This window comes from Fistularia commersonii, chromosome 2 (genome assembly GCF_037954325.1).
Source record: "Fistularia commersonii isolate RoL2024-O1a breed Wild chromosome 2, RoL_Fcom_v1.0, whole genome shotgun sequence".
NCBI classification, from domain to species: Eukaryota; Metazoa; Chordata; class Actinopteri; order Syngnathiformes; family Fistulariidae; genus Fistularia; species Fistularia commersonii.
The window spans coordinates 19309763-19336374 of NC_141285.1; the positions used below are offsets into that span (position 1 = coordinate 19309763).

Sequence of the window (26612 nt, forward strand, 5' to 3'; positions counted from 1 at the left end):
TGTTCCGTGAATCGTATTAAATAAAAATATCTGCAGTTCTGTCTCCAACCACGTAGGACGCTGTAGATCATTTATTCCAATTATTCCAACCAAACAGCCCCTCTTTTGATGTCGTTCTCGTTTTTGTTTTCATCCGGCGCTATTAGATGGCCGACCAAAACTAGCAATGGAATTAACAAAAAACTCATCAACACTGTAAAATACTATAATTTTCGATACACGTTTGATTAGAGCAGATACCTTAAATGTTTACGTCTGTTGAAATATTTGATACGTATGAAAAAAAATATGTACACCATACATCTCTCAAAACTCCGTGTTAGTTTTGTCGGCCCTCCAAATTGATTTAACGCTACACATGGGAAGCTGTCTCGCCACGGTTAAATGTTAGGATAAAAAAAGCTCGGTTTTATATTTAAAAAAAATAGAGGCATCATAATGTTGAAATCGAAAACTTTCGTTAAGAAGACTCGGTCAGGTGGGGTGATGAAAATAGTGCGCGAGCATTATTTAAGGGATGATATTTGGTGTGGAAGTGAAGCGTGCTGCGACTGCACTCAGGAGTGCACGGTGCTGCAGACGGACGCGTGTATTGAGAGCAACTTGTGCCACTATCCGCATTACCTGGTCCCTGACACCAATGTGGTGCTACACCAGGTACACAAACTGTCTATTTTTTCTTTACAACTTACTCCTCTTGGCCAAATCCTGTCCAGTCCTAATGGCACGGCTTAGCACGTATTTGTGTGACGTCAACGTGTAATCCTTTTTTTTTTCAATATATATATCATATATCTAGGTAGGTGTAAAACTGAAGACCTGTGCTTTAGATTGTTTTATGATTTTATTATAGAGTCCTCCTATTAAATCCCAATGGTAACAGTTTTTGACCTATCTAAACTCAAATTACCATGATTAAAATAATTAATGAATGATTTCATCATGAGAATTGAATGCACAACCAGAGCAATACCCAAGAGTTTCAGTAAAAGCCATAATATGAAAACATCAAGGATGAAAACAAGTGTACAATAGGGAACCAAGATCATGAAGTAGGGTTTAAACTACATGCACAAACATTTGCCACTGCATGAATCTGCAAAGCTGCCAGGCTCATTAAATACACTGTGCAATTTCTTTGTCCTTCAGATTGACGTGTTGGAGGACCCTGTGATTCGTAATGTGATTATCCTTCAGACTGTGCTGCAGGAGGTACGACACCGCAGTGCACCAATCCACAAACGTTTGAAGGACATCATTCATGAGAAAGAGAAACACTTCTACACCTTTACCAATGAGCACCACAGGTAACAATAAGCAAATCAGCGGGACCATGATAGTATTTAAATGTTAAAAATTGGCTGTGCAGTAGCCGATTGTATCAACAGGTGGATAGTGTGGTGATGAATCTATAATCATTTTCAGTGATGTGCAGTCAGGGGAGGCAGGAGAGGCCGTGCCTCACTTGTCAATCATGGAAAGAGACAAATGTAAAATGAAAAAAATTATAAAATGGTTATATATATCAGTGATTTGCATTATAAAGGTATTTTTCATTTAACTTCACCACTTTTAAATAGTTTTTTTATTCAAAATTGCTGGATTTTCACATTTACTGTTCAAATGCCAAGAAGAGATGCGGTAAGGCTGCGGGCTGTTGAGCCTCAATGTAGATTGTGCAATGATGGCTAACTGCTGGCATGCTCTGCCATAAGACAGTGGATGTCTTGCTATCTTCTGTCTTCTAATCTATCTCTATTTATATTTTTATTCGTATTTATTTTTTCCAATTTTTTTTTCTTCTATTTTTTCAGCACTGTTGTGCTGCTGTGACAAAGGAATTTCCCCTGTGGGGATCAATGTCTTCTCTTATCTTGCTGTCTCTCTGTATGTCGCTATCAAACTGTTGAAACACTTTTGCTATATGAACCACATTTCCAATGTACAGTGTTTTAGTTCGCAACAGATGTGTGTTACTAGTTTCTTATGCTCAGCAATCATAAAACGGCTGCAAAGAACTACTAGATGAGGCACACAATTCTCCTGCTTCATTGTAGGGGGCGCTCTTGATTCCAGGGATTCTTCTTGCCACTCCTTGGCTGCAGAATACAGTACCTTACCAGCCATGAACCTCACCCCACGTCACTGGTCATTTTTGTCTTGATGCTCATAATTCTTGTTACAGAGAGACATTCATCGAGCGAGAACCAGGGGAGAGTGCCAATGACCGTAATGACCGAGCGATCCGCGTGGCAGTCAAATGGTATAGCCAGCACCTTAAGACATCCAACTCTGACACAGAATGCCCAAAGGTGGTGCTTCTTACCAATGATCAGAGGAACAAGGAGAAGGCAGAAGAGAGCGGCCTGCTAGTGTACAAATGTAAGTATTCTTTCAGAGAAAAAAACGTGGTAGCAGTTTTAAGACCTTTTTTATCAAACTCATTCTGAAAACATGAAAGTTTTTCTTTCTTTTTTTTTTTCTTTTATACCTCCATGCACAACCAAAAGATAGGAGTAATTTTTCTTTTCAGGGCATTAAAAACTTGCAAATGGCTTTTTTGGCAGCTATGTTACATTGATGTATTCATATACAACTTAGGTGAAGAGTATATCAAGAGTCTGATAGCAAACCCCACGTTGGTAGATCGTCTGGCACTGTCAAATGATGACAAGGTAAGCCAGCACATATCCTTTTATCTTTTAGGAGTCGTTTGTTTTTCTGACCAATGCATTTCCCCATCTTTCTTCTCTCAGAACGACATCACCAGCAGTAAGGTGATATACCCGGAGCATCTTCCTCTGTCCAAGGTTCAGGCTGGCATCAAAAGTGGTTCTTTCCTCCAAGGCACTTTCAGGGCCAGCCGGGACAACTACCTGGAGGCCACGGTGTTTGTCCAGGGCGAGGGGGAAGACAGCAAAGAGGTATGCACTTTATGTGTTCTAAGGTGATCGTTTCTGTATTTATCTCTCCAAGGTAAAATCGGGTTAATAACTTCATTTTTCTCTGATGATGAAGTTGTTTACTTATTGTGGGGACAAAAAAAAAATGTGAATTGTTGTTGAAATCTTCTTGTCTTGGCAACTGGACTTGAATTTCTTCACTTGAAGACGTTGTACCCCTCATCCAAGAGGCTTGTGAAGTGAAGAAATTCAAGTCCATTTGCCAAGATAAGAAGATTTCAACAATTACTCACCATGACCTAGATGACTGAGAACCTCCACGGACAAAAAAACTTATTGCATGTGCTCAAACAATTGTCTCTCTCTCTTGTTTATTTCGTTACAGGTTCTCCTGCAGGGTCTTCAGAACCTCAACAGAGCAGTACACCAAGATGTGGTTGCTGTGCAGTTATTGCCATGGAATCAGTGGGTGGCGCCCTCCTCAGTTGTACTGCAGGATGTGGGCAAAGCCAAAGATGACAATATGGAAGTGGAGGAGGAGGAGGAGGCTGTGAGTTTGAAATTTGAAAAAGGGCTGGGCAATGAATTGGTGGAAATCGAAATATTTTCTATTATTTTTTTATGTAGTGTTTATATTTTCTTTTTTATATTTTTTATGTGTAAAATTGTAAATATGTAAAATATTTAATTTGACTTTTTCCCCTACCTTTTATCATTGTCTGATTATCAGTTTTTACCCCAGCAAATCAAGCGTATCACTGAATCATGTTATTCCGCTCATGCAAATAGTCACTCAAAATTAAACTTAAAGTTAGCTACAAAAAAAAAGGAATTAGGCTCTAGAAACGATTAAACAGAAAAAATGAAATTTACTGCAAATTACTTTGAAGCAATCAGAAATAGCCCTTAAACCTCCTGTACATCTTTGAAGAAGGAACAGTAAAGCTCAGAGGCAAAAAAAATATACAAGGGAATGAAGGAAAAATAAGCAGCAAACCACTTGAAATCATTGAAATCAAAGCAAGGTCCAATCACTTACACTGTTGAGTCTAAGTACTTGACATAAAGGCCTCTGAGCACAGTATCCAGATGTGGAATTACACTGTCGTTCACAGTGGTGAGGACATGCTCAGTGGATATTTTTGTGTTATGCAAACCGCAGATGATATCGCCTTCTGAATACCATGATATCACATCTGCATATTTAACATTATTATAACATTGTAATATGCAGCTGAAGACTTCAGCAGCGGAGGCTGCCCGGAAGCCCACAGGCAAGGTGGTGGGAATCATCAAAAGGAATTGGAGGCCGTTCTGCGGCATGCTCAATGTGTCCCAAATTAAAGAGGTAATTGTGTCTGCTCTACCTACCAGACTATTGAGCCCCTGAATACAAGCCACACCAGCTAAAAATAAATAGATAAATATACATATACATATATAGGTCGTCATATATAGGTTGTCGTACTTGTCTTGAAGCCGCAGGTGTCAATGTTGTAACATGAGATATAATTATTTTTTTTTTACTTTTAATTAAGTAAATACTGGTAACATCCACAAATACGTACTGGAATTTTTTTATTTCCAAACAGTGCTTGTAACATGGCTGATGAAAAAAGACTAATAACAAATAACCCAAGAAAAAGTCAATCCATCCATCAGTTTTCAATCCTCGCTTTGTCCTACTCCAGCTGATCACTATTTTATCTTCCTCCTGCACACTAAAACCATTAAAATTGTCCTCTTGAATGTCTGAATTGAACAGCCTTAGAATTTCACGGTAATTTCATTGGTCCGATGTGACGAGGCAAAATGTTTTTGCGGCATGAAGCTGCTTTAAAAAAAAAAAAAAGTAGCCTCTCACAGTCCAGAAATTACGGTACTTATATTTACAAGGGTTTTTCAAAACATTATGCTGGAATATGAAGTGAACAAGGAACGGTGTGGTATAAGGACAAAGCAAATCTGCCACCCACCAGTATTACCATCTTGTCTTCTAGTCAACCCGCCACCTGTTTACGCCGGCTGATCGCAGAATTCCACGCATTCGTATCGAAACCCGCCAGGCAGCCACGCTCGCAGGCCAGCGCATCATGGTGGCTATTGATGGCTGGCCCAAAGACTCCAGATATCCAAACGTCAGTTGTGTCGACGGTCAATTTTGTATGGTCCGTTTTTTGATCTTTTTTATCCTAAAATCATGAGGTTTGTGTGTCATTTCATAGGGTCACTTTGTGCGCACTTTGGGAGATGCAGGCCAAAAGGACACCGAGGAGGAAGTTCTGCTACTGGAGCATGACGTCCCCCACCAGGCCTTTTCTCAAGCTGTGCTCAGTTTTCTCCCCAAACTACCATGGACCATCACTCCAGAGGTAACCCCTTCTTTCTTTGCATAACTGGGATGTTTTCAAATCAGTATATTGTCATTCATTATGAGTAAAAGTCTTTGCATTGCAAACACACACATATATGCTGTGAATATGTATTTTTGTCTAGGACATGGTTAAGAGAGAGGACCTGAGACATCTCACAGTTTGCAGTGTTGATCCCCCAGGATGTACCGACATTGACGATGCCCTGCACTGCAGAGATCTGGATAATGGAAATCTGGAGGTACATGCTCTCTACACATATATAATATGGACTAAACAGGTCTTGTAAGTGCATATAAGGGCTTGGCTCTTGGAGAATAAATATCACATTTGTGAAGTGAGGTTTCTGTTGTTGATATATATGTATGTACGGTATCTGATTCCATGCGGAAAAAAACAGTCAGGTACTCAATAAGTCAAGTACTCAGCACAGACAAAAAGGGAGTTTGTGCCCAGTAAAAGGAGGTGTAATTTAATTTGACTTTGAATTCAATAAATGTAAAAAGGCTTTGAGTGCAGAGTCTGAGTCTTTCTCATATATTGTGATGCAAAAGCTGACTCATAAGAATTTTCTTCCCGACTTCCCTTGAATTTTGTCAGATAGTTTCACAGTGACTCATGTACAGTCACCTCAGCCTGTTTTTTGTTGTTAATTCCATGTTGTAATTCCTTTAAAGTACATTTTCAGGGATTTTTTTTTTATTTTGATTTAATTTTGCAAGACTATTCCAGTACTTAACACTTTTTTGTCTAACGTTCTCTTGTTGAAAAAAGAAAAAGCTTACGGGGGGAAAAAGTGATCTGAATGTGCATATTAAAACAATGTTTTACCATCTTTCATATCTAAAAAAAAATATATAAAATATGTAAGCCTCAGAATATATTGCTTCTTTGTCATAGGTGGGGGTTCACATTGCTGATGTCAGTCACTTCATCAGACCTGGAAACGCCCTAGACAAAGAGGCTGCCAATCGTGGCACAACTGTCTACCTTTGTGGCAAGGTGCATCGAAGCAGAAATGACAGTTGTCTCCCTAAATATTTAAAAGAACACGTCTTGATGAGCTTATGGTCTTTCATTAAACATTTGATCATTGAGGATAAAATCTGACCAATTATGTTATTCGCAGTAAAATATAACAAATTCCATGTGTTTGTTTTGTCCAACAGAGGATAGATATGGTTCCTGAGCTTCTGAGCTCTAATCTTTGTTCGCTGCGCTCCAACGTGGAAAGGTAAGGAGAAGAGATGCTGGTGCAGTGACCACCCTTTTTACCCATAAGCATCCGCCTCAACAGTGCCCACCCCCTCAACTATTTACAAAAAAAATACAACTGTTGCCCTCTCGTTTTGTTTTCACAAGGATGGCTTTTTCGTGCATCTGGGAGATGAACCACAAGGCTGAAATTCTCAAAACGCGGTTCACAAAAAGTGTCATCAACTCAAAGGTACAGCATCAGCATCGAGCACGGTTGTACGTTTTTCTAGTCTTGTGTGTAACGGATTTGACATGCAGCAATTATTCTTACAAGGCTGTTGAAAATTCCGTCCTAAGTGGGTCAAGCGGTATATTATCGATTTGTTGTCCAGGCGTCTCTGACCTACGCAGAAGCCCAGATGAGGATCGACGACACAAGCAAGAACGATGACGTCACAAAGAGCCTACGCGGCCTCAACAAACTTGCCAAAATTCTCAAGAGGCAACGGATATTAAATGGGTAAGGGGCTTGGATTGTGATAAGCGGGAGTTTGGGCAGCAGAATCCATGTTAACAGAAAATAATAAAATTACGATTTAACACAGAATTAGTAATCTCTGACATAATGACACGACATTGGCAAAGCTGACCTTCTAAAATGTTTTTGGATTGCTTTTCTTCAGTGCCCTGACTCTGTCATCCTTGGAGGTCCGCTTCCACATGGACAGTGAGACCCATGACCCCATTGATCTGCAGACCAAAGAACTCATGTAAGAACCTTTAAAAATGCTCATTTTGCAGAATTATTTCCTCATCTGCGCTGTGATGTTATTAGATTTTCTTAAATAAACTGATCTCATTTGTTAGGGAGACCAACTCCATGGTGGAAGAATTTATGTTACTGGCTAATATTTCGGTCGCTCAGAAGATCTACGATGAGTTCACCGAATGCGCCCTGCTCCGGAAACATCCAGCGCCGCCTCCGTCTAACTACGACATCCTTCTTAAAGCTGCAAAGTCAAAGGTGGGTGTAAATTATGGGGATATTTGCTTTGGGGTGCATTTCATCCCTGGGTGTGACTCAGAAACCTCTTTTGTTTCTTGCAAAATCTGTTTAGCTTTGAATCCAAAAACTACAAGTTCAGTTCTAAATAAATACGTAACAATACTATACATTCTTTCTGGGAGACCATACATGTAGCATGAATTTATTATATAAGTCAATGTTTTTTGAAATTGTCCAGGATACAGTATTGTACAGTATCTTGTCTTTTTTAAGTGAAACTCTGATGGATAATTATACTATCTTCATCTAAACTTGGGTTTTAATATAATTTTGGCAACAATTTCTAATTAACCTTTAGCAACAATGAAAAAAAACAGGAAAATTCACTGTTCTTGGGAGGAAATGTATCATCAAATTATTGTGATTAAAATCAGTGATGCTGCATCGGATCAAAAGTGGAGCAAAGCCACTCATCATTATATTCAGGGCTTTGTGCTGTTGTGTATTTCACATGATTTCACACACCACCCAATATCTCTTCAGAGAAATCCGAGGCACTGAAACTGTTTCCCCTTCCCCTCAGAATGTGGAGATTCACACAGATTCTGCCAAGGCGTTGGCCGACTCCCTCGACGGGGCCAAGGTGGACAGCTTCCCGTACTTTAACACATTACTGCGCATCTTGGCCACCCGCTGCATGATGCAGGCGGTCTATTTCTGTTCTGGCATGGACAGCGATTTCCACCACTACGGCCTGGCCTCCCCTATTTACACACACTTCACATCTCCGATTAGGAGGTAGGACTACCTCGGCTCGGATGGGCATTTGCTCTGCGGTTCTTGTCATCCCACCTCCCGCCGTGTCAAATCATTCAATTTGCCTATTCTTTTCCTACAGGTACGCCGATATAATAGTGCACCGCCTGCTGGCCGTGGCAATCGGTGCAGACGGCACCTACCCGGATCTCATGGACAAGCACAAGCAGTCGGCCCTCTGCAATAATCTGAACTACCGACACAAGATGGCTCAGTATGCACAGAGGGCGTCTGTGGCTTTTCACACTCAGGTAACCGCGCACTGTCACTTTTGATTTCCTCATTAAAGATAAGCACACCCTGCTCAGTATCATATTGAATGATACATTTAAAAAAATAACCCTCATAGAACTGTGACTCAGTTTTATGATTTAAATACGCAAAATCTATTCCTAGTTGTTCTTCAAAAGTCGGGGGATTCAGAAGGAGGAGGGTTTTGTTCTGTTTGTGAGGAAGAATGCCATCATCGTCCTCATCCCCAAGTTTGGCCTCGAGGGGACCGTTTTCTTCGACACCAAAGACAAGGCCACTCCGAAGATGGTGTTTGACGAGGAGGTGCAGACTCTTACTTTTCATTCACAAAGTCATTTTGAATATCAGCAACGCTCAGGATGGACCGTGTTTTTTCATTTAGGGTCCCACCCTCACCGTGGAGCAGCACGTTTTCCACATATTCGACCAGGTAAAAGTCACGATCAGCCTGGATGACTCCAATATTCAGCACCAGAAGATTCGCATGGCTCTCATAGACCCAGTGGTGAGGATTAATACCAGCGAGATTTTTCATAAGCTAACAGGAAACCTGTTGCCATCGTGAAGTTTGTTTTTCTAACATTGTGAGTGTGTCTGTTATCTTCATGTCAGATTCCCGGTGTGAGCATTCAAGCCCAGGATATCGAGCCTCAAGCCAAGAAGCCTAAACTGGGCTGCTGACAAAGAAAGTGCCAATAAAGCAGCTGAACCAGCAGTTGCTCCCCTCGATCAAGAAAAGTACCAGTTTGGGCTGTTTCAGCGCAGTAACTTTACTTTTAGCAAGTGCAGCAGCTCCTTTTCACCTCTGCTCCCTTACTGTCTTTGTACCTCTTCAAATATGATTTGAATTTTATTTTTTTTTCTTTTTAATAATTTTCTTATATATTGTACACTATTGGATCTTAACATCGGATATAATATGACTTGCTGAGGAAATACTTTTTTAGCCTTGACAGTAAGTTTACAACTTTGTCAACATGACTATGCCATCTCATTTATTAATAAAAACCATCTCTGTGGTGAGTTTTTCATATTAACATTGTTTCTTCTGATTTTACTATTTGAGGATTTTTAGACATTTTACAAAATAACATTTCCAAATTCTTCCTGCTTAGCCATATTCCATTCAGAATTCTGTCCCTTATTTCCTGGTCATTTTATTCTAACTTCACAATTTCTTGTTGATTTGCAGGTCATTTTTGTCAAGGGTTACAAAAAAAAACATTTCATTATTTGAATGCAGATTCAAATTTTACATGACTACTAAACTATAGATGTGACCAAACAGTATTAATTGATATAATGTTCAATTTCAATGTGTCATTACCACTCAAACTTTATAAATAGTTATTTGTCATGTTTTTTGTCTTTCATTAATTGCCTTAACTACCTCCATCCAGTCTCAATTAAATTATAATAATGATACTATTAGTACTTTTAATAAATAATAGTACAATTACATTTTCGTCGTGTAATGAGAATCAGATTAAGCCTCCCAAGTTCAGTTTCGATGTCAATGATCAAATTAATAATTTTATTGGTTATAGTTAATTTGGACAATTTCAATTATAAATACTGGTTACAACATCAAGTCATTCAGAAAAATACTCCTTAAAATTATAAAAATAAACAACGTCCAAGAGATCCTTTCGCAGATTTACAGTTCTCACACCATAAAGAATTCAAGTTACTTTAATGTGACAACAATCCAGCAACAGTTGACAAATGGCTTCCAATGTCCTGATCATCATTTGTAGCATTATTCAGTAGGTCTTTTTCTGGAATGGGATCCATGAGAAACCAGAATTTCAAACCATTTTTACTCATTAAGATGAAAAAAAAGCATCATGATTAAAACATAAATACAGTACAAATTTGATTTCAAGTAATAGTCAGAATCGATCAAAGAACCGCCAGACAAGATTGAAATAAAAAGTAAGACTGTTGTGCTGTTTCAATACTAGTTTGGCTTTTCAGTCCTCCCTTTACACACACAGGAATATCAGTTCATTGAGACAAAGCCTTGGCATTATAGTGTTACACATGCATGTGATCTTATCCCTTCAAAAATGTCATAAAACTTTATAGTGGTACTTCGCTTTCTGTAAGGCGACTTAAACATAACCCTTAGAGCCAGTACTAACCACCTGTGCATCTTTAATATTTGATCATATTCTAAGAATTACTCTGACATTAAAGTTAAAAACAGTGTAAACTTCAGATTTAATTGCATCTTTATCACTTTCATCTTCACTACAGCGAGAGGAGGTGTCCCATGTTAATGCGGCGATGAGTTAATGTTGTGAAAAGAACACCTGCGAAACAAGAACCTCTGTCAGTTTGTACATTTAAAAAAAAAATTGGCTTCTAGAGGTTGTAACAGAAGTAAGCGCTTTATAAGCAGTAAACAATACCTTTGCTTTTGAATGTCTTGTAAGCTGGAGGGCTTCCTCAGTCAAGTGCGAGTTGGAGGACTCTTTGCCGTGACATTCGACGCCGAGGCCATCGATAATACTTGCAGTGCCTGCAGAGGTAGTGTTGTAGCCACTGTCCACCTGAACACACACAAACATCTTTATCAGTACCAACCTGATGTAGTTCAATTCATCCAATTTGTTTAAATATCCAATTTTTCAATTCTTCATCATGTTTTTAATGCTCATTCATTTCATGCTTTCCTTTTGTTTGTTTTTTTCTTGCGTTCTTGACAAAAGAAGCTGTTGAAATGATGCAAACCTGCATACTTGAATCGTAGCGTATGCTGCTTCCCTCCACCAGGAGCGACATGAACATCTGAGAGCTTTCCGTCGTGGACACATTGCCCATCCGCGAGCTGGTCAGTAATTCGGAAAGCTCTCCTGCTTCTACCTCTCCCATCCTCACGTCCCTGCCCTTCTCCAGTGCCACGGGTTCCACCAGAGCCGCAACACGATCTGTCTCAGAGCGATACGTGTCCTGGAGCAGGTGGGAATCTAGCTCCATAGAAGGAGGAGAATATGAAGAGGGGGAAGAGGAGGAGGGAGACAGTTTGCCCTCCGCCTCCTGACTGTCCAGGAGTTTAGGGTTGAGGATTGGAGAAATGAGGGGAGGGGACGTGCAGCAGCGGAGTCGGACCCGGGGCTTGGATCTGGTGTTGTACTGGAGCTCATTGTGGCAGTGGAGCAAGTGAGGGGAACAGCTACGAATGGGCGAGCAACCCTCGACAAATGGGCTCCTGGCGCATGGAGGGGTTTCTACATCCAAGGAGATACCATGAGGGGTCAAGTTGCACATCTGCTTCTCCTCAGCTGGGGGGCGAGCGTGAAAGAAAGAAAGAAAGAGTGTGAAAAAAGTATTGAAATTGAGAAGAAAACGCAGGATTATGTGCTTCATTCTAGCGTTGCGCTTACTCTACCGAGCAGCCTACCTGGTGGGGTGACAACCGAGTGCGCGACGATAGGTGAGATTGTCGGTGAGACAAGTCCAGCAGGGGACGATCTGTCAGGGAACATGGGACTGGTGATACTCCCGAGGCTGCAGTCCCGGAAGCAGCCATGCTGGATGGGACTGGAGGAGAACTGACCCTGCAGTGATTACAATGAAGGTACTTTATCCATCCATTCATCCATCATCTGCTGTTTATCCTGCACTCAGGCCACAGGGGATGCTGGGAGAGAGCCGGATTGTTGTACTGGTCACCAGGCAATCACAGGGCTACATATACAGACAAATAATCATGCACTCACTAAATCGGGGCAATTTTTCCCAATTAACCTGCTGCATTTTTCTGGACTGTGGGAGGAAACCATAGAACCTGGAGGAAACCCGGGAATAACATGCAAACTCCACACAGAATGTCCCCCGTCAGAATTGTACCAGGGTCCTTTGTGCCACCACGCCGTGCAGGTACTTTATTAATTGTTTCCACAAAAATGGGCCGTTCATCAATTTTACCGAACTTAAATGATAAATTTTGACCCACAAACCACAGCACTTGCTTGGGAAATTGGTTAAATATAAAGGCAATGCAAACAGTTGTTCCTATTGCCTGTTGTTTAACCCATCCACATTGTTTTGAAAGAAATAACTGATTTCAGCAGGCATTAGCTTAGAAGTCTGTTTAGCCCCCATACACTGATCACTGCAACTGGATGCTGATAAATCAAAGGGCAAAACATTGCACCGGGGATAAACTCAGAATAAATTAAATGAAAAGCCACTCATTCTTTCAGCACCAAAGATTAAACTGGATACAGTCCAGGTGTATTTCAGAGGAAATAGAAAAACTACTTAAAAAATAAAATTAGTGACTCATAACAAAACAGCCCAGGCATGAACAAGAAAGAATTTGCTCATTTGCAGATTAGTCCGGTTGTACTTTACACTTGGATTTGTCTGGACTAATGTTTTGTCCTTTAACAATGGATATAATGACAGGATCATTTCTATTGTGCTTGTGAAGTGGAACTCATTTTCTCCATTAAAGCCTTACTTCCATGGCATTGAGTGATGGCTAGAAAAGTGTATTGCAGGTTTATGATGTCACATTTGAAGAGCTGATTTTGCAGATTTTGGACATAAATGTCACCAATTCATCATTTGATATTATGAAACATCGCTTGAAATGCAGTCATAATTGCTGTGCGGATTCTTGAATTATGTTCCAGAACATTAACAAAAGTCTCTTCAGTTCATCCCTCATCCTCGAGTCTAAGTGTCAATATTTCAACGCAACTTCTAGAGAAATTGCCTTGAGTTATTTTCAAAATATATTGCATTCTTCTGCATTTTTTCAGACTAATTTGTACGTAAAAATGAACATGCTTTGGATCATATCTAAAAACTTAATGAGGTTAAACTTTAAGTTTATTTGGAACAAATTAGGAGGTGATTTATTTGGTCATTTTCCAGCTTTACTCACCGTAGAGGGAGTGGGAGCGGAAGCACCACAGGACACAGGGGAAGAGAAAATGGATGATACAACCTCCCCCTGGAAACCAACAACCGACTGAACCGCCTCCTCCTCCTCTTGGTTTGGTGGCAGCCTCTCACGCTTGAAGTGGTCTCTGTCGGGGCTTGTCGGACCGGAGCTGTCGGAGCCGCTATAAATGCCTTCGCCGTCAAGAAAGAGTTTTCGTCTCAGCGAGGATGAGCTGAGGCTTTCCTGAACGGCGTCGCATGCGTCCTCAAAGCGGTAATATTCGCCTGAAAGGAGGGGAATAACATAAGATTATTAAGTGATAAATGATAAAAAGGTTTATTTTCTTCTTTAATTGTGCTGACAGTAATTAGAGGCTTACCTAGAAGTTTCTCCAAATCAAAAGCCAAAGGTAATGATAGGGTTGTTTGACAAGCAACTGCAAAATAAACCATAATGTTAGTCACAGTGACGGAGAACTTGAAGTCTTCTCAAAAATAGATAAAATTACTCAAAAAATATATCAACCTGAGTGCTTCTCAGGTTCCTCTACGATCATTGCAGATAAAGGACCTAAAACATCGGAAGTCAAAATATATTTTTGAAAAATGCTTAAGTGACACATCAAAATAATGCATATTATTCAATGGAGGCATAATGAGCAGAGATGATACAAATATTTTGGAAAAAAAAATAGAAAAGAACACTTGCTTTTTTTATATGTATGAGGGTCTTTACAGTTGTTAGGCCCTGCCCAGGGAGACGGCACAATGGCTTCTTTGGTAAAAAACTAAACAGAAGACAAACAATGTCACTATGCAGAGAAAATGTGCAAAAAAAAGCTCACCACAGATGTCTGTGGATCATCAGCGTACCTGTTCAATAGCATTCTGACGCTTTTCCTCAATGTCAGAATCCGTCCTAGGGAGAACATGTCAACATTAAATCTGCCATTCTGATTTTCCTTCGATTTGCGATAAGTCAGTCCATTACAAACAAGACATTTTTTGTATTGTAACTACATCATTGCAATCACACCCGATTCACAAATCTTTTATGATCTTTGACTAATCCCCACCGATACATCACCATACTCTACCTGGTCTGGCTCAAGTAAAACGACTGGCGCTGGATTTCCTCAGGATCTATGTGTACTGGGAGAAGACTGGCCATTTCATCAATAGACCAGTAGAACTTCGGTGGAGTCTGGAGAGAAAGTGGCAAAAGAATACAAGATTGAGAATTATTTGCAGCCCAAAACCTCTGGAATGATGAAGAAGTGTGTGGACATTTGTAATAACAGATATGTGGGAAATGATGCGTCAGAGGGTAATGCTGTGCTTCAAGATGTGTGAGAGCAAACTTACAGCTTTGCATGGTTTGGACTTGAAGAAAGATGGACTGGGCACCAATGGCTCACGGAGATGGCGGAAGTCATTGGGACTTTCAAAGGGGTTTCGTATGCTGTGCCTACCTGGAGTCTCTGGTGTGATCTGGGACTCAGCGCTTTCTGCCATCCTACCTGCACACATATATAATTTTCAGTCAGGGACAATCAAAATAAAATGAAGAATAATGCGATGCAACGTCAGTCATGAGGGGAGATCGATGTTTTACCTTTAACTGTAATGAATCTGTTTGGTTAGACTATTTCCTGGTCCCAACACGTTAACGCTATATCGCAGTAACACATTTAAACATACATGCACGACTGTTGATACTTACATATGTGATTGTGCCGATGATTTGATTCCACGGCTAAAAAAACACTATTATTCTAAATAAGTGGCCATCCACGGCTGGTGAGGAAGCCCCAAACGTTTATTTCAATTTCGCTCTTCAGAGCCGCTAGCCAATAGGAACGTTACAGGAAGTTCCGTTCGACCAATCAGGAAACTTTTGTCGTCATTTCCTTTGTTCTTCCATCAAACCCTTTCTGCAGGGGTTTCGTGGTTTGATAGCTAATACTTATTCTTTCTGCCAACAACAATGCATCATCGCTTTTAATTTGTATAAAAAAAATACCGAAATGGGTATACGACCTGGCTTTATTGTCGTGGTAAATTGTTAAACTTGTATCGTGTCAGATAGTTCTTCATTTGCTACCCACTAGCTTTGGCTAGGCTAACTCATTCAGAAAGATGGCTAGTGCATCGAACGCAAACCTAAACGCTGTGAGGGAGACAATGGACGGTAAATATACATATATAATAATGAATTTCAAATGTGAGTGCGTATGAGCGGTATTAATCGTTGTGTAATAATTCATTTAATTGTACTGAACATGCGGCAGTCATGGTCAACGGCAGCTGTCACTGGGAAGCGAAATTTAACTAGCCTGTCACTCTGCTTCTTCTCTAGTTCTGCTGGAGATTTCCAGGCTGCTGAACACAGGCTTGGACATGGAGTCTTTGTCCATCTGTGTGAGGCTGTGTGAGCAGGGCATCAATCCAGAGGCTCTGTCTGCAGTTATCAAAGAGCTGCGGAAAGCCTCGGAATCCCTTAAGGTAAATTAACCTATTTACGTAGTGTTTCCCCAACTTCAACAGCCAGTGCTCATTTATGTCTGTGGTGGTTCTCAGTCATCAAGGTCATGGTTAATTCTGAAGACGTTTCACCTCTTATTCAGTATGAAGCCTCTCGAATGGGAGGTGAAACGTCTTCAAGGGTAGAAAATCAAGTCCAGTTGCCACAAGAAGATTTTGACAAGAATAGATCCATCAGTTATTTTTAAGAGATTGTGCAATGAGCTGAGTATGTATTTCAGCTACTTTCAGATGGTTAAGAAAATGCCTCCATTTGATCTTCTGCAGTGCCATAATTCAAGTTAGGATATTTCTTAAAGATTTTTAACAGAACCACTTTCATGTGAAACTTTAGTCTATTGTGTACTGGTATAGTTTCTGAGGACATTACCACAAGTACGCCAATACAGCAAATATAAATGTATATGAGCAGATATTCAGTAATTTTATGAATTATATTTACAAAGATTTGTTTTTGTAGATGACCGTCATAATTATGTATGAAGATAGACATTATTGATCCCACGAGAGGGTAGAAAAGTGTACAAATAGTCATAATAGAAAGAATATGCAAATAAAGACAAAGATTAAAAAAAAAAAAACTGTAAAATGAAAAAAGAAATGCCTTTTGTAGGGAATGGATGTATAAATTACAGTAATACAACAGGAGATGTGTGTAGTGATCATGAAATAATAAGAAAGGAGTCCTGGAGAATGTATAAATATAATATAAATATTGCATGGAGGAGAGAGGTAAGTAGAGATGTTGAGTTAGTGGGGTAGTGTAAAGAAATGTTTTGGTGATGCCTTGAATCAGCATCAACACTGTTCTACATACAAAGGAATGTTTTTAAATTCTTGGTGATGTGTCTGAGTATGTATTCGTGGTGGTGTACAGTCTGAACAACATTACAATCTATCTGTTTGATTATCAGTATATCCACATCATTTTTCTACTTATTTAGAGTGATTGTTTGTCTGATACTGGATATCTGGAATTTACTAAAAATAGCAGTTTAAAAAAACACGCAAAAGAAACAATATTTTCCCAGGTTATTTTTGTCAACATAATACTGTTCTATCTTCAGCTTTAAAGCATATAAAAGACATGCTGAGGAACTCGGGCATTCCCGCTTCTCATAAACATACTCCGTGTGGAGGATGTCACAGTGGCTACTGCTTTGGCCTCAAAGCAAGAAGACCACTCTGTGGAGTTTGCATGTTCTCCGCGTGTCTGTATTGGTTTCCTCTGGGTTTTCCGGTTTCCTTCCACAATCCAAAAACATTCAGTTTCATTGTAGAGCCTCAATTGTCCAGATGTGTGAATGAGGAATTGAATTTTTGTCTGCGTCTCTATGTGACCCTGTGATTGGCTGGTGCAGGGTGTAACCCAACTCTCACCCAATGTGAAGTGGGATAGGCTCCAGCAGCGATGACCCTGGCTGCAGGATAAGCAGTATAGATAATGAATGAATGAATATACCTCTAGACATAAGGATGGCCCTACTTAAATTTAGCTAAGTCCAGCTAGAAAGCGCTCATAAAACAGGACTGAATGGAAGCTGGTATTACCAAAGCCATAAAATTTACAACGAAAGCTTTATAGATTCTTGGAATGATTTAGTTGACAAAACCCTTTTTAAATGTGAAAATATACAGTGACTTGCTACGGGCTGTGATGACGAATCTGTCAAACAGATAAACACATTGTGTTTTTACAAAGGCTACTGGGCTTCTGTGGTGATTTTAGCTGAAGTTAGAAGTGTTTTGTTTATTGCGTCAGTGGAGCTGAAGAATGTATTTGCAAGATTATTCAAAGATAAACAATTCAATCTGATTATTGTACTTAGTTTTCTAATTTCTATGTAAACATAACGTGACTCAGTAAAACATTTGTCCTGGTTGCAACAATATTGAATGATAGTATTGAATCTCAAGAACATCACTGCCTGCCAAGTGGTATAAATATACTAAGATAATTACATGCACACATATATGTAGGGAGGACTATAATATCCTAATATAATAAAAACACTATTCATTGTTTATACTTGCCTTGATATGGAAAATCTGCAACGCACAAATCAAATAGCCAGTTGTCACCTGAGTGTAAAATTCAATTTTTAAAACACTTAAGCAGTTGCTGGCTGTTTTTTTTTTTAAATATTATCATTCACTTATTTTCAATGTTTGAAGATGACTTTTTGGTGATTTTTGACAGTTCCCAGATGATAGTATCAAGTGACTGGATGGCGTCTGGAATTTTGCATTTTCACGAGAATTTTAAAGAAAGAGAATTAATTTGTTTAAGGAAATAGCAGAGAATGGTCTGTATATCCACAAATATGGGCTTTATCACTGCAGTGTCACTATTGTTGCTAAAATATTTCCTGATACTATTGAAGACAACTTACATCAGGGATAATTACTCTGCAGACTCGGTACTGACCTAGTCTGCTCAGTCTGCACAGAGAGCAAAGCAATAAAAATAATGAACATTGAATTCTTAAAATATGATGTCAATTTTGTGGATTCAACAAATTACAGGCTCCTTTTTTCCCCAGTTGATTTTTACTAAAGCTCTAAAATGATAATTGAGCATGATTTTGTTTCTCTTGCAATGCAGGCTTCTGAAAACTGCACAAACTGAAGAAGCACGAAGAGGGATAATACCAGTTTGAGAACTCTTGAATGGGATCATCCCCCACTCAAGGATCTTTCCTGCAGGATCTCCAGCCGGGCAGAAGTGTCGTGTGTTAACCTTTTGTCCTCCGACTCCACTGCGACTAACACGCTTGCGTTCCATGCTTTGACGAATGTCCAACGTCAGTCCTCGTCTTAGACACGCAAGGGCACACTCAGCCATTCTGCCTCTTTTTTTTCAGCTGCCATTTCTTTGTAAGGTGTATTTCAGAAAGGTTTCGACATCCTGCCGTAACTGAAATGCATACTTCTCATTTCCTGTTTTTAACGTGTGTTGCACTTTTCATGAACATTTTTGCTAGTGTTCAATGTTGAAACAGAAATCCTTTTTTAAACAAGTAAACATAATGCCTTTTTGTCAAGCAAGTCTGTGTCGTTTCCATTGTCCTTTTGACCTTTTTTTATGATGAACAAAGTATGAAATAAAGTATTTTATTCAACAGCCACCAGGTGGTGTTGTGACATACTTGTGCCAATTCAATGTGTCCAATAGATGTTGAGACTGATATTCAGGTGGAGTCGATTCATTTTCATAGATGCCTTCTTACCTCCCACACAGATGACATGGTGTCTTTTATGGTGTTATCTCAATTCAAGTTAAAATATTCGTTTTGGGAAGCAGTTACAAATGCTACTTTCCTAAGTAAAAGGGATATTGACTGTGAGATTTGCCTGTTTCCACACATCTGGAACCAAAGCAAAACTGTGAAATCTTACTTTGTGCTGGGAATTATTTCAACAATCCTATTTTTCCTACCCACTTCCAGATATATAGGGTATGAGGAATCATTGGCTGCACCATATGGCAATTCTTCAAAGGACAATATGTTTCATAAAACCTTAAAAATCCGCTGCCAAAGCAGATCAATTATATTAAGTCCACTGTCAGCATTAAGGTCAAATTAGTAAGAACAAAAAAGGAAAAAAAATAAAATCCACTGTTTCTTTTTCACAAGTCAGTAAAGTATCTGAAAATCAGCATACAAAGAAGTGTATAACAGCAAGAGAAAATGCCAACCTGGACTATCTTTGCGCTGTCCTCCCAAGAAAAAAATAAGATAACTGGTAAAACTGAAAGAAAGAAGTCTTAAATCAACCCCAAATAAAAGTCCCAATATCTCAAATTCAACCACATTTTCTTTTGTTTCGCTGCCGTCCATAAAATAACTCTATTAATCTTGCAGACAGGGAAAATGCTGAGTGCACAGAACATTCCTCCACAGGCCAATATAAAGGCTGGAAGCAAGCTCTCATCCGTAAGGGCTTGTATCACTAGCTCTTAATTGTGAGTTTGTGTGCTGGGAGAGGCAGTGGTGCGGGTCTCTCCTCCAAGCTGAGGTGTTGCTGCTGCTCTTTAGATGTCTACAAACGAGTAGCCCTTAAGCCATCTGACAATAATGTCTCGGGCCCTCACAGGCACACCACCGAGAAAGACGGCAAGTGTAAGCATTTCTGTCTTCGGCTTTGTCTCGCCATCTTGACTGACAGGCTGTGGGTCTAAATCTCACTGCTCCTTTTGATCTCTTAACACAGTATCTCTCTGTTCCTCAATACCAGCATCATGTTCGTCAAGTATGAGGGGCATACAGATGCGGCGCAGTGGCTCTCCTCGATAACCCATAAGCCCAAACAACCTCTGGCCTCTGTGGGGGGTGAGAAGAGATGTTGATGGAGGGAGACCCGCATTGAGAATCCTTTTCTTTTACAAAGAAAAAGAGTTTTGCATGGCTTGATTGGCTACTGTGGGCGTGGGATTCGGGATGCATTGCTCTCTGATGTGTTTGAAGGGTTTCTCCTGATCCTAGCTGGCTACTTTGATCTCTGTAAAACAAAATATTCCCAAATCCCATAGTCCTGACTGAGAGATTAGCGTCCATATATGCATAAACATCTAAGAGGTGTTCAACTAGGGCACTGGTCAGGTCACATGACTATATAAACTTAAGAGGTAAGCAGGTCCTCACATCAAAACTTCTAAAGGTGTTTATGTCTGTACGTCTGATAATTATCCGGGCTCAGGATTATTTTTTCCAATAAATGAGGGCATTCTCATTTAAAAGTGCACGATCCATGTTTTGCAGCAATGCACTCGGTGTGAGAAATGGATGTTGCAAAAATAATTAGACTGATTAGTAGTTCCTTATGTGTAAGGAAAGCTGCGCTGTTGATGCGAAAAGCTAAATTATGGACGAAGATGCTCATCAAAAACAACCACCCTGCAAAACTCTTTCTTTGTTGTGTTATTCAGGTCCACTTCGGGCTTCATCGCTCATTAAGACCCATACTTTTTGATAATGATTCTGATGAATCCTTCTGGTGTGCTGATTGTTCGAAACGGGCAGCGTACCTTTCTACTAGTTAGTGAATTCTTTATTTAGAAGTTTGTTCAATCATCAGCTCTCTGTTGGAGTCTGACATATGCATAATGCAAAGGTAATTTTTATCCAAGTAATACACTGAGGTACAAACTGTACATGTATTTAGGGCTGCTGGACTATTTTTCCATCCCATGCTACTTTATTTTTTTCTTGGGACGTAATACAATACAATGGATCACAGAGAACAATGGTCATTTTATATGACAGCTGAAGTTTCTATTTAAACCCAGATGACAGTTTCAGCCCTTTTCCAGTCCTGTGATAATCATCCGTCTCCACATGCACTGATTTTTGAATGTTTGTGATAAACCGATGCATTACTCCAACCGTTTCTTAAACGGTCAAGTGACGATATTGCAACCACTCTCGAGCGGGATGGAAAAATGCGTCACAAAGATGAAAAAGTATTGTGTTCCTGAAAACGCGGAGATCATCCCTTTGGGAGACATGCGATTCTTACGGGAGAGTGATACAACAAAAACAATTTAATGGTTTAATGGATTAATCTACTCAAGAGCAGATAAAGTAGTTAAAACGATCTCAACCTTTAATATCTACAACAGTAAAGACCCATTTTCACCGAACGACCACTAATTTTACATTAAATATTTTTAATGCATTCTATAAGTTGTTACAAATCATGTAAAAAGCATGTTTACCCAAGTAAAGGAACTTAATAGATCTTACATCAGTGAACACGTACATGTTGGGTTGATATCTAAATTTTTTTTTATTTTATTTTAAACAAGCTGTCTTGCCCCCCACTCCCACACTCCCCAATCCGTTAGTAATATGAAGCTTCGCTGACTGCATTTGCCCTGAGAGGAGTTCCATGACCTTGTTCGAGCTCACTCCAACATACCACCCTTGATTAAATACAGGCCGCACTTTTACACGTTTAATATTATACTATTTAGGTCCCAATTAAATTCAGAGCAAGGAAATTGGATCATAAACTCTTTAAAGGATCGTTAACAATCATTAGACAGGATAATGGCATGGCAATCAAAATCTGTTTAAAAAAAAAAAAAAAAAAACAACTTCCAAAGTCTTTTAGTGACTTTGTTGTTTTTGGATGTTTTCCAAGCTGATTAATATTGGATTGATTGATTAACAGTTGTAATTAGCTGTCTTCTTGCATAGATGCATAATAATCGTATATCTGCTTGCGTGTTTTAAAGTATTAATTGGTTTCATTAACAAAAGCACTTAATTGAATAACAATTAACAAAGTTGGTGATGGAGGCATCGTCGCACTGCCTGCATACTCCCTTGTGTTTTCCCGAAGATGATAATGAAACCTTTTTATCAGACTGGAATTTTGTGTGTTGGACTATGTAATGACTAATATGATATTAGGCTTATTAGTTTATTCAAGTGACTCACTGAAGCGTTAAGATGGTATTGAACACGTTGTGTTTAACAGGTAGGCACCATATGTTGCCTTAATCAGACATTGGAATCACATTTGGTTGTTAAATTGTCTCCTAATAAAAGCAGGTAGTAAAACAACTCGGGCTAATTCAATTTCAAGCAAGTTTGGGCGAAGTGAACAGCTGTTCTTGTTTGCTGAATTGTTTTAACATTGCCTCTCTAGTTTTGTTCCTTGTCCTTTCTTAAATAGCCTGTTTCTTCCTCAACTTTTCTTATTGAAAATAGAGACGGAGGGTGGACGAGCTGTCCACTCTCCTTTAAAGAAGACAATAGCCGGCATATTGTGGTGACAGCTTGCATTGTGCATGTGTGTAAGAGGGGGAGAAGGGGGACAGGAGAAAGAGAATATGTGTGTGTTATATTAGAAAAACAGAAAAACAGAGAGCAGGAAGATTGTGTATGTGTGTGTGAGTGTGTGTTTGTGTGTGTGTGTGTGTGTGTTATAGTGACAGCTTGTATTCTTCGTGATTAATGATGTGCTGTGTGACTTGATAAGTGCTTCAGAGGACCAACGCTTGTTTCAATTAGACCTTGTGAAGGTCGCGATGCCGCGCCGGCCTCTCATTATCATATCCATAATCAATCCACATTATCATAGAGGAATGTGGAATGGATGTGTGATATCTTGGTCACACACACATACACACACCTAATAACGTACCACAATACAATGACATCCTCTCTCACTCACAAGAGTGCGCGCACGCAAGCATGCACACACCCTTCACTCCGAGTTGATTTGAATCATAACAGTGGCTGTCGGGATGGATTGTCTGTTCAGATTAAGAGTGTGTATCTGAGAATTAAGCAGCGTTGATGGTGGTGGCATTTCAGATCCCCTCTGTGGTCTCAAATGCCAAAACATCACTCTGTCACCCCCACCTTCTTTCTCATAGAACCACATGTAAGACCAGATACATGCACGCATGCACGCACACACGCACAAACGCATGCAGGAACACACATACTTACCCTGGACCCCGGGGCATTTTAATAGAGGCGAAGTGATTCGTATGTTTTTACTCCTCTAATGAGAACAGATTGAGTGGTATTTACACTTCATCGGCTGATCTAACCACCTACACATTTCCCTCATGCTTCCACTCGGTGGCCAAAAGAGACATGTGGAAAGGACTGGAGCTTGGCTCTGAAATGACGAAACACGATGAATATTATCTTTGTCTCATTGGCTCCCGATTACACAACAGTAAAATAAATGTGAACTGTCAAAATTTGCAGCCAGATTCGATTTCTCCAAGGAAGATGTCTTTGTCCAAGACAGTAAAGATGATTGGGAGAAAGTTTAACAAAGTCTGGAAACCACATCTAAATCTCTGTCGAGTACTTCGGGACGCTTCGACTCTAAATAGCATTAAATCTTTGATTTGATTAGACTGGTTCAGACTTAAACACAGAACTGATAAAAAAAATGACCCAATAACATGCACTGAGGCGCATGTTTGCGGTTTACTGTTATGAATCACACTCAGCAATTAGGAGAATCAAAGTACACATGAAAAAAAAAACCTTCAGTAATATCTACCGGAGGGAAAATATACTGAATCTGGCTCGACAGACAGTCTTGTGAACAAGGCCAGATTATTCATACATGTCTTCTGGGGGAGTATTTGTCACAATCACTACAGACATTTACCGTAAGTGATGCAAAATTAACAATTGTGCGGGCAGATTCAGGGTGCGTGAAGCCCCTGGACACAAAAATCAAAACAAAACAAACAAAAAATGTAAATGAATGCATTGCTTTGTCATTTAAATCACTTAAAAGTCAGCAAAGAAAAAAAAAAAAAAAAATCAGTCAAAAATTGACTGAAGCTCAGATAGAAATTGTCTATGATCTCAAATATTTGATTACCTTCTGGAAAAAGTTATCTAAAAACAAGCAACCAATGATGATTCATAGATAAACGGAAAAATTCAAAAGGGAATAGTTACAGGGAATAACCCTCATAACCCTGAGTAAAATCAAAACGTTTATATATTTTAATCTGGAGGCACATTGTCCTATGTATCACTGAGTCCTGGTTTGAGGTACAATGTTTGCTGTATGAATTAAACTGATGACTTTTGTAGTCCGGGACAAAGTCATACGCAGCAGGGTCTCCTGGTGCCTCCCAGTAACACCATTGTGCTATACAGAATGGTCGCAGGCTTCATACACATGATTAAACCAAGACGTGCACTTAAATAAAACCTAGTATTTATAAGGTTGAAATAACAGGTCATTTGTTCAGGCTGAAATGTCAGCAATTGGGTCTTGATGCCCCCTCTTGTGAGTTTAATAGGTTTGAGACATGTCGCGTCACTAACCCTAAAATGATGCAAAGCTCCAGTATAGGTCAAATAGAGAATTTCACTTTTTTCAGATTTTTTTTTTATTAAAGTCTTTAAGGTGGGAAATTTATTTCATGAATCAATTCTGCTTAACTCTGACGGCTTTATCGGTGTATTTTCCACAGATGGAGAAAGAGAGTCGTGACATTTCTTTTTTGGCAAGGAAAAGGCCATACTCAGCAGGAGTTATCAAAGGCAAAAAAGTAAAAAGTTTGAGTTTGCTATCTCTCTCTCCCCCCCATCTCTCTCTCTTTTCCCCTGGAGATACTCATGTTAAGCATAATTAAGCAGATTTGATTAGCATCAAGCCTGGCTTCCTCTCTTGACTTTTAATGAATGTAAATCTACCATCTACATCCTAAAGATTAATTTCTGCCAATTAAAAAACACAAGAGGGCTTATTGGAGAGAGGGGGGTGTTGGAGGCGGAAAAAAAGAGTGTTAAAGTCCTTTGAGTTGGAGTACAGTTGGAGTTTTATCCTCTTCCCCCTTGTCTTATGTTGAGATGGTCTCTGGAGATCTGTGTTTCTCCCTTACGACCAAGATCATTATCAGCACAATGTTCCGTGAAAGCCACTTTGAAAGGACTGCAAGCTCCATATGTAAATGATGTGTGCATCTGAATGTGTGTGTGTGTGTGTGCGCGTGCAGACGCACGCACGCACGCACAGGAACAGGTAAAAGGGTCAATTTGTCAAGACAAGGTTATTGCTCCTCGTGAGTTTTTGTAGTACAATCTATCTGGTTAGCCTTTTCCTCAGACATCTTAATCAGGGCCGGGTTTAGATTAATTCAAGGCTGCAGCATATGAAGTACAAACACTGCAAAAATGACCAATCAGTGATACGCAAAACACATTTATACCAGCTATTTCAGCTCGGGAGGGACTGACAACACTGAATAAACATGGACAGGGTGGTATTTCAAGTATTCAAAGTGTTTATTGTGATATTCATAGTGCGGAAGTGTGTAAAATTAAAATTCTTACTTTGTTGGCTGCAGTGAGGGCCAGACCGTTTGACAAGGTGTCATAACATAGAAAAGACATAGGTAAATTAGTAAGGACATAAAGCAAATAAATGAATAAGCACAATAAAGGACAGTGAATAAAATATGTGATAAAGAGAGTTGTGAATTGGCAGGTAATCTGTGCAGACAGTCACTGAATATCCGAGGTAGATCATGGCTGTTGGACTAGTTTGACCACTATTGTACAATGGCAATGAGTTTTGTTGCCGACTGTAGAATATAATATAATATAATAGAATAGAATAGAATATAATATAATGTAATAGAATACAATAGAATACAATAGAATAGAATAGAATATGCATTTATTTGTCTCACAGTGGGGAAATTTCAATTGACGCAGTAGAAGACTGTGCAGTAGAGGTAGTTAAGTCAAAGACTATTGTACAGTGACAACAACTATTGTCCAATGGCAACAAGTTGGTGACTATTGTACAATGGCAACTAGTATTGTTCAATGGCAAGGAATTAGTGGCTACTGGACAATGGCAACGACTTGGCGAATACCGGCCAATTGCAATGACTGTTCTGCAATGGCAAGGAATGAGTGACTACGGTACAATGGCAAGAACTTGGCAACTATCGTGTAATGGCAATGACTATTCTTCAATGGCAAGGAGTTGGCAACTATTGTACAGGTGCCATGAGCTTTATTTATTTTTCTGTTTATTATACTTTATTAATCCCTTGCAGATTTTTTTTCCTCTGCATTTAATCCATCATGGGTGAACTGTGAGCAGCTGGCGCCT

At 39.5% G+C, this 26612-nt stretch overlaps 3 protein-coding genes across 3 annotated transcripts; 2 read left to right on the top strand and 1 right to left on the bottom strand.

Moving 5' to 3' along the window:
• The first annotated feature begins 300 nt into the window (after positions 1 to 300).
• dis3 (DIS3 exosome endoribonuclease and 3'-5' exoribonuclease) lies at positions 301 to 9821 on the top strand. Its single transcript, XM_086162232.1, has 21 exons — positions 301 to 657; positions 1150 to 1307; positions 2186 to 2382; positions 2602 to 2675; positions 2757 to 2924; positions 3289 to 3453; positions 4138 to 4251; positions 4904 to 5041; positions 5129 to 5275; positions 5400 to 5516; positions 6176 to 6277; positions 6445 to 6509; positions 6638 to 6722; positions 6865 to 6992; positions 7156 to 7242; positions 7340 to 7496; positions 8062 to 8276; positions 8377 to 8545; positions 8691 to 8849; positions 8929 to 9051; positions 9159 to 9821. The coding sequence occupies exons 1-21, from the start codon at positions 439 to 441 to the stop codon at positions 9225 to 9227; spliced, it is 2856 nt and encodes a 951-aa protein (XP_086018358.1). The 5' UTR covers positions 301 to 438; the 3' UTR covers positions 9228 to 9821.
• Positions 9822 to 10204: 383 nt separating this feature from the next.
• On the bottom strand, positions 10205 to 14960 carry bora (bora aurora kinase A activator). Its single transcript, XM_086162243.1, has 11 exons — positions 14811 to 14960; positions 14543 to 14649; positions 14319 to 14364; positions 14155 to 14233; positions 13972 to 14016; positions 13826 to 13882; positions 13447 to 13730; positions 11953 to 12109; positions 11283 to 11833; positions 10961 to 11101; positions 10205 to 10861 (listed from the first exon to the last, which is right to left on the bottom strand). Exons 1-11 carry the CDS (start codon positions 14958 to 14960, stop codon positions 10841 to 10843), a joined length of 1638 nt encoding a protein of 545 aa, XP_086018369.1. The 3' UTR covers positions 10205 to 10840.
• A 408-nt stretch (positions 14961 to 15368) lies between these two features.
• Positions 15369 to 19111, top strand: mzt1 (mitotic spindle organizing protein 1). Its single transcript, XM_086171825.1, has 3 exons — positions 15369 to 15636; positions 15805 to 15950; positions 18595 to 19111. The coding sequence occupies exons 1-3, from the start codon at positions 15585 to 15587 to the stop codon at positions 18616 to 18618; spliced, it is 222 nt and encodes a 73-aa protein (XP_086027951.1). The 5' UTR covers positions 15369 to 15584; the 3' UTR covers positions 18619 to 19111.
• The last annotated feature ends 7501 nt before the right edge of the window (positions 19112 to 26612 follow it).

Bases quoted from the DNA above. Each gene is read 5' to 3' on its own strand.
- bora (XM_086162243.1), bottom strand. From the start codon at position 14,960: ATGGCAGAAAGCGCTGAGTCCCAGATCACACCAGAGACTCCAGGTAGG. The intron at 14,365-14,542 runs GTAGAGTATGGT...TGTTCTCCCTAG, and splicing joins TTTTACTTGAGCCAGACCAG to GACGGATTCTGACATTGAGG. The intron at 12,110-13,446 runs GTGAGTAAAGCT...TAATCACTGCAG, and splicing joins CCGCTCCCACTCCCTCTACG to GGTCAGTTCTCCTCCAGTCC.
- mzt1 (XM_086171825.1), top strand. From the start codon at position 15,585: ATGGCTAGTGCATCGAACGCAAACCTAAACGCTGTGAGGGAGACAATG. The intron at 15,637-15,804 runs GTAAATATACAT...CTTCTTCTCTAG, and splicing joins TGTGAGGGAGACAATGGACG to TTCTGCTGGAGATTTCCAGG. The intron at 15,951-18,594 runs GTAAATTAACCT...CTTGCAATGCAG, and splicing joins AAGCCTCGGAATCCCTTAAG to GCTTCTGAAAACTGCACAAA.
- dis3 (XM_086162232.1), top strand. From the start codon at position 439: ATGTTGAAATCGAAAACTTTCGTTAAGAAGACTCGGTCAGGTGGGGTG. The intron at 2,383-2,601 runs GTAAGTATTCTT...TATACAACTTAG, and splicing joins CGGCCTGCTAGTGTACAAAT to GTGAAGAGTATATCAAGAGT. The intron at 9,052-9,158 runs GTGAGGATTAAT...TCTTCATGTCAG, and splicing joins TGGCTCTCATAGACCCAGTG to ATTCCCGGTGTGAGCATTCA.